Here is a 7,944-nt window from a genome sequence, read left to right as displayed (position 1 = left end):
TCAGGTGCCACAAAAAAGGAAAATTGCAATTGGCTCAGAACAGTGCAGCACGGCTGGCCCTTGGATGTACACAGAGAGCTAATATTAATAATATACATGCCAATCTCTCCTGGCTGAAAGTAGAGGGGAGATTGACTTCCTCACTGCTTTTATTTATGAGAGGTATTGACATGTTGAAATCACCAAGCTGTCTGTCTAACTACTGGCACACAGCTCGGACACCCATCCATACCCAACAAGACATGCCACCAGAGGTCTCTTCACAGTCCCCAAGTCCAGAACAGACTACGGGAGGCACCCAGTACTACATAGAGCCATGACTACATGGAACTCTATTCCACATCAGGTAACTGATGCAAGCAGTAAAATTAGATTTAAAAAAACAGATAAAATGGAACAGCGGGGACTGAGAAGCAACACAAGCATTAATACATACACACACACACACACACAGACACACACACACACTATACATACACATGGATTTAGTACAGTAGAACTGTGGTAGTGGTGGAGTAGCGGCCTGAGGGCACACAGTGTGTTGTGAAATCTGTGAATGTTATGTAATGTTTTTAAAATTGTATATATGGGGATCCATATATAAATACAAATACCAACCTCAGCCTCAGCACCAGGTTTCCTGCAACCCACCCAAGTCCCCTGGTCTGCACCCCATCTTCCCCGAGCTTCCCCTGGTCTGCACCCCATCTTCCCCGAGCTTCCTCTGGTCTGCACCCCATCTTCCCCGAGCTTCCTCTGGTCTGCACCCCATCTTCCCCGAGCTTCCTCTGGTCTGCACCCCATCTTCCCCGAGCTTCCTCTGGTCTGCACCCCATCTTCCCCGAGCTTCCTTTGGTCTGCACCCCATCTTCCCCGAGCTTCCTCTGGTCTGCACCCCATCTTCCCCGAGCTTCCTCTGGTCTGCACCCCATCTTCCCCGAGCTTCCTCTGGTCTGCACCCCATCTTCCCCGAGCTTCCTCTGGTCTGCACCCCATCTTCCCCGAGCTTCCTCTGGTCTGCACCCCATCTTCCCCGAGCTTCCTCTGGTCTGCACCCCATCTTCCCCGAGCTTCCTCTGGTCTGCACCCCATCTTCCCCGAGCTTCCTCTGGTCTGCACCCCATCTTCCCCGAGCTTCCTCTGGTCTGCACCCCATCTTCCCCGAGCTTCCTCTGGTCTGCACCCCATCTTCCCCGAGCTTCCTCTGGTCTGCACCCCATCTTCCCCGAGCTTCCTCTGGTCTGCACCCCATCTTCCCCGAGCTTCCTCTGGTCTGCACCCCATCTTCCCCGAGCTTCCTCTGGTCTGCACCCCATCTTCCCCCGTGTTTCAGAAATACCTCATTACCTCGTTACCTCGTTACCTCCTCCCAGTCTCCTTGTCTGAGTCTGCTCTTGGGTTCACCTGTTCCCATCCGCGTGACATAATCAATGATATGTTGTTTAGTTAGAGTCAAGGATATGTTTTTAAAAATTCTACAAAGTCTTAGAAAAAACGTCGGCCTATAGCCTATTTTTGTTTCCCTTAAAGAGTTTGATTCCATTTGATCAACTTTACTTGTAGATTTGTAATAGAGTTATAGTAATTGATAAGGTCCAGTTGCAGCTTCTTCTGACAAAGTACAAACGAAAAAGAGAATAATATACCCAGCCAGGTCACGGGTGAATTTATTTTCTGTATTCCTAAACAAAAGCACCATGAACATTTGTGACTCGTTTCAGGAAACTAGGCGTATGTCGCTCGTAACTACTTCACAGGAGAGCCATTTGAATGTAAATTTAAAAAAGCCTTATTTGTCAGAAATACCCTCTGGAACATCTGAACTTTAATTTGCCTTGTCATCTGTAAATATGGATAAAATTGTTAAATTACGAGACTTGTTGGTTTAGCCACAGAAAAAGTCAGGAACCTTCCGGTTAGTCATGATTAATGTGTTAATGTGTTTCCGGGTATGTTGCAGGTGATTACCGGTTTTTGAAACGTCGATGGTCCTATAAATGGGAAGACATAACGGTTTTGGAAAGCCCTGCTGAAGTGAAGTTTTTTGCTTGAATTACTCTCGAACCCCACTGGATGTGAGCACTCATCTGTATTGTTATGCAAAGTATTGGAAGTGTGAACCTAAGAGTGTACTTTAGAAGTCATTGTTCAAGAAAACATTTTGGAGAACCTTAAGTCCCTATGGCTTCATGAATGCATAGAGCCCCAGAAATTAGTGAAGTACTGCTGGATAACCGAATTTCAGGGAGAGGGCCAGGGACTCAAGACATGGAGGTCGACGGAGAGGTACTCAAACCTACAAATGATGCACTTCTAGAAAGGGAGGAGAGGATTGAGGTTGGGGACAATGGGATGGAGAGGACCTCTGAGGTCCTATCGCCACTGGAGGCCCTGGCTCCCTCGGACAGTCTTGACATTCAGGATCATGCCACATCAGGTCCTGTGATGACAGACCATGGCAATACAGAGAAGATCCCAGGGGGAGTTGATTTAGAGCCCCCTATAGACTGGTTTGAACCCCTGGAGGATGACAATTATGAAGATGACACACAGGGCTTGGACATGGGCCTTGCTATGGGGGAGCGACACATAAATAGCAGAGGGGATGCTGAAGAGGAGAGTGTTGCAGGGAGCGAAAGGAGCGGAAGCGTGGCAGGCAGTGAGAGGAACATCAAGAACAACAACAACCTGTTTTCTGTTTATAGGCGGAAGAAAAGAGTGAAAACTGAAGAGGGCTGGGAGGACTGCCCGGCACTTGGAGAGGGGTGGAAGCGCAAGGCGGTTGTTCGTCGCTCGGGTTCTAGTGTTGGCCAGAGTGACGTTTATTACATGAGTCCGAGTAATGAGCGTGTGAGAAGTAGGGTTGAGCTTTCCAAAGTCCTGGCAGATACTCTGGACATGACAATGTTTGATTACAAAGCAGGGGTGTTCAGGGGTGCTGGACAACCCAAGACACTGCGCCTGAGAAAGAAGATACGGAAGGATCATTCTACCTCAGTGGACTGTGGCTTTTCCTCAGAGTCCAGCTCCATGGGCACACCAAGCAGAGACCCCCAACTCCAACATATCACTCCCCCAAGACCAAACACCTCTCTCACACAGATAAGCTCAGCCTCTGTCGCTCATGATGTGGAAGGTATGAAGCACGGTGCAACTAAACTGCCCTGGAGCCCTGTGTCAGCGCTTTCAGTCTCCATCAATGGGAAGGCTGGTTCAGAGCCCTCCTTTTGCGTCTGTACCATTTGTGATAATTCATACACAGGCTTTGAGTATGAAAGACAGATGAAGAATCCCTGTTGCCCCAAATGCAGGGCACAAACCCGAAAGTCCCCAAAAGTTGGATCCCCATCCCATGACGAATTTCAAGGTAATTGACTAGAATCCTATTACCAAGTGTATTCGACGCCAGGTCAGCGGAGTCAATCACCACCTTCCGGAAACACCTGAAACACCACCTCTTTAAGGAATACCTAGGATAGGATAAAGTAATCCTTCCCCCCCCCCCCCCCCCCCCCTTAAAAGAGTTAGATGCACTATTGTAACGTGGTTGTTCCACTGGATATCATAAGGTGAATGCACCAACTTGTAAGTCGCTCTGGATAAGAGCGTCTGCTAAATGACTTAAATGTAAATGTAATGATTGGCTGAGATAATGAGTGGGCTGGACAAGCCAAGAGATGAGTTCGAATTGGTCTGCCATGTAGCATGCTTCTGTCTATTTGAGCTGGTCAGTATGTGTAGGTAATCTTGTCTAACGCAGCTTTTTTTTAAATGTAAATATCGCACAGTAGAACTGCATGCGTGTTGCTTTTCACTTGCTGGAGGACCGAGTTTTGAAATCAGTGGAAATGGAGTATGATAGCTAAGGAGATGGAGAAAATACCTGTCTCCGGATTACATCTTCAAATTAAGGGCAACCGTGGCAACCGTGGCATCTGTGACAGAGAGAGAAGCGTCCATCCATGTATACGTGTAAAATAGTCTAGCTAGCTACATTTTCAGACACGTTTCTAATTTTGTCAGAAAGTTGTTTCAGTTCAATGTTAGCTCGCTAGGTAAAGTTAGCTGGCTGGCTCGCTAGCTAACGTTACTTGTATGATCCGTGTAGTAATATTATTCATATCTCAGAGCCATTTGCTTTGCAGGTTATAGCCTAATGTTAGCTAGAGCCTAATGTTAGCCAGCTAACATTGAACCTGGTTGGTTATCTACCTGCAGATTCATGCAGGGTGGTAACGTCATGAGTTGGGATTATGGTTAATTGTTTAGCTAGCTAGCTAGCTCACTACATGTCTTTACCAAAGACTCCACTATGCAAGTATCCATTTCAATAGAATGTTCATGTTGTCACTGCAACAGCTGTTGATAGACGTAGCTGGGAAATTCGCTTTGGGTGTGCCAGAGCGCAGAATAATTTACTAATTCACGAACGCTCAACACACGTTGAATATGGCCAGTGTCAGTAAATGTTGTCAAAAAAGCATAATTAAACTGTTGCCAGCAGCACAGTTACAGTCACCAACGCTCTGGATAACATGAAAACAGCCTAACCAGCTCTGCTAGGGGGAGTAAAATGGTCAGAGTGAGGTGATCTCTCATTATGTGTCTGGAAGTAGCTAGCAAGCTAGCCAACGTTAGCCAGTTAGCTTGGATGCTTGACTGCTGTTGTTTAGATAGAACGCTCGGATCAACCCTTAAAGAGATGGGTGGGGCTAAAGCTTAAGAGGATGTGAACGATGCTGAATGGGTGTAGACAAAGAATAGCTTCAGTAGGTGTACCAAAACATTCAATGGCCATTTTCTCAAAACTGGGGTTACAAGTTTATCAACTTTCAAAGCAGAATTACTTTCCCAAGTTTCCTCAACTGTGGTGTATGATATACCATTTTATAGCTCTGAGTCTCTACTTTTATCCAATGTAAAAAACACACTTTCAAATGTTTCTACATAAGACCGAACTGAGCTGGTTGGTCACAATTGTAAAGGATGAATAAATTGCTTATTTATCTTTTTAGTTTATTATGTTACTAGCTGTTGCTTAGTAGCCAGAGCAATGCTGCCGCGTGAGTCATGTGCTGAATATAATGGACAGATATTTTGGGGAAAAAGTCAAATTATTTCCAGTTATTTGACAAAGGTACATTTCATATAAACTGCAGAATCTGCTCTTTCTGATACTATATAGAAATCACAAAGTTTCACCTGCATGTGACTCTGAACGAGGATGTGAAAAGGTGATGATCCTTTCCCTGCATTTGTCAATTACAAGATGCTCACATGACTTTGTGTACAATTTGACAACTGATGTTTTTACTAATCAGATTACTGTACATGTAACATTGTCTACAGGCTAACTCTTATTATGTGTGAAATCAGTTTTGGTATAGTTTCGGTGTAGTTTCAATGGGCTGACTGTACAGGCAGACAGGCATCATTTGTTTCCAGCTCACCAGGATGGATAGAGCCAAGGATAAAGGCCTACTGAAACACATGGCATGTTTTTAGTTTTTCCCCTTACAAAACATTTTGATTAGTAATATAATTACAGTAATTAAACAGTCCTGTAACAGCTTCTTTTTACAAAGTAAAAATGTAAAAGAGAACGGTATCAAGCCCCAAGTCGTGCGGTCAAATGATTTGCTGCAGATAAATAGGCATAACATAAAACTCATCATTACACTATTGTCTTTCTAAATGAAATCAACCTCTTCACCCTCCTTATCATTCACTTAGGCCTCATTTTACTTCAATTGTGATGTAAGGAGCATAATTATCACCCATTTATAATTCATTCAGTGAGGAGAGAGAGAATTATGAGCGCTTGGCTGGGTACCAAACGTCCTACAGCACATTGTCTTGGAGCCTGGCTGGGTGCCAGCGTCCTACAGCACATTGTCTTGGAGCCTGGCTGGGTACCAACGTCCTACAGCACATTGTCTTGGAGCCTGGCTGGGTACCAACGTCCTACAGGACATTGTCTTGGAGCCTGGCTAGGTACCAACGTCCTACAGGACATTGTCTTGGAGCCTGGCTGGGTACCAACGTCCTACAGCACATTGTCTTGGAGCCTGGCTGGGTACCAACGTCCTACAGGACATTGTTTTGGAGCCTGGCTGGGTACCAAACGTCCTACAGCACATTGTATTGGAGCCTGGCTGGGTACCAAACGTCCTACAGCACATTGTCTTGGAGCCTGTCTGGGTGCCAGCGTCCTACAGCACATTGTCTTGGAGCCTGGCTTGGTACCAATGTCCTACAGCACATTATCTTGGAGCCTGGCTGGGTACCAACGTCCTACAGATCATTGTCTTGGAGCCTGGCTAGGTACCAACGTCCTACAGCACATTGTCTGGAGCCTGGCTGGGTACCAACGTCCTACAGCTGTAAATACTTGTTTGTGATTTCAATATTCTGACAAATGAGCAGTGTAAAATACAAACATTTAGGAAATATCAGGAAAGGAGCTGATTTTTAAAAAATTTACAAAATCAAATTTAAGTGGGCGTTGGCTTATGGCGGTTCTAGTGTTACAGAGTTTAATGGCTGTGATAGGAGAACACTGAGGTTGGATCAACGACATTGTAGTTACTCCACAATACTAACCTAAATGACAGAGTGAAAAGGAGGACACCTGTACAGAATACAAATATTCCCAAAACATGCATCCTGTTCGCAAAAAGGCACTAAAATTGCAAAACTAATTGACATTCATGTCCTGAATGCAAAGCGTTATGTTTCAGGCAAACACAACACAACACTGAGTACCACTCTTTATTATTTCAAGCATTGTGGCGGCTGCATCATGTTATGGGTATGCTTGTCATTGACAAGGACTAGGTGGTATTTTTTAGGATCAAATGAAAAGGAATTGAACTAAGCACATGCAAAGCCCTAGAGGAAATCCTGGTTCAGTCTGCTTTCCAACAGACACTGGGAAACAAATTCACCTTTCAGCAGGACGACAACCTAAAACACAAGGCCAGATCTACGCTGGAGATACCAAGACGCCATTGAATGTGCCTAAATGGCCTAGTAACAGTTTGACTCAAATCGGCTTGAAAAATCTATGGCAAGACTTGAAAATGGATGTCTAGCAATGATCAACAACCAACTTGACAGAGCTTGAAGAATTTTAAAAAGAGCAATGTGCAAATATTATACAATCCAGGTGTGCAAAGCTCTTAGAGACTTACCCAGAAAGACTCACAGCTGTAATCGCTGCCAAAGGTGACTCTAACATGTATTGACTCAGGGGTGTGAATACTTATGTAAATAAGATATTTCTGTATTTCATTTTCCATACATTTGCTAAAATGTATAAAAACATGTTTTCACTTCGTCATCACGGGGTATTGTGTGTAGATAGTTAAATGTTTTACATATTTAATACATTCGTTATTCAGGCCGTAACACAGCAAAATGTGGAATAAGTGAAAGGGAATTAATCATTTCTGAACGAACTGTAGATCTAAACTGTAACATACATGAGTAGAGCATCATGGGAGATATTCACTCTTACTTCTCCCATCTACTATGAATTAGGACCAGGAGTTATTCACTCTTAGTTCTCCCATCTACTATGAATTAGGACCAGGAGTTATTCACTCTTAGTTCTCCCATCTACTATGAATTAGGACCAGGAGTTATTCACTCATAGTTCTCCCATCTACTATGAATTAGGACCAGGAGTTATTCACTCTTAATTCTCCCATCTACTATGAATTAGGACCAGGAGGTGTTACTATGAAATGTTACCTGATAAGGTAAAACTACTGGCCCCACAGATTCCGATTGGACCAGTGTTTACGTCATACATCATACAGCCTATTGCTGTGTCATGATGTGGGCTGGTTAAAAGTTCAGTCAATCAAGCAGTACATTCTGTGGTATTACATTGATCTCTGCATCGTGTTTAAATGCGCATTGAGTTGACGCTTTGACGTT

At 44.3% G+C, this 7,944-nt stretch overlaps 1 protein-coding gene across 1 annotated transcript; it reads left to right on the top strand.

Annotated features, from left to right (window-relative positions):
• Positions 1–1,941: 1,941 nt before the first annotated feature.
• Positions 1,942–3,375, top strand: LOC139549683 (uncharacterized). The gene has a single exon (XM_071360346.1). It carries the CDS (start codon positions 2,194–2,196, stop codon positions 3,373–3,375), a length of 1,182 nt encoding a protein of 393 aa, XP_071216447.1. The 5' UTR covers positions 1,942–2,193.
• Positions 3,376–7,944: the final 4,569 nt, after the last annotated feature.

This window comes from Salvelinus alpinus, chromosome 22, assembly GCF_045679555.1.
Source record: "Salvelinus alpinus chromosome 22, SLU_Salpinus.1, whole genome shotgun sequence".
NCBI classification, from domain to species: domain Eukaryota; kingdom Metazoa; phylum Chordata; class Actinopteri; order Salmoniformes; family Salmonidae; genus Salvelinus; species Salvelinus alpinus.
This window is presented reverse-complemented; position numbering and strand designations above follow the sequence as displayed.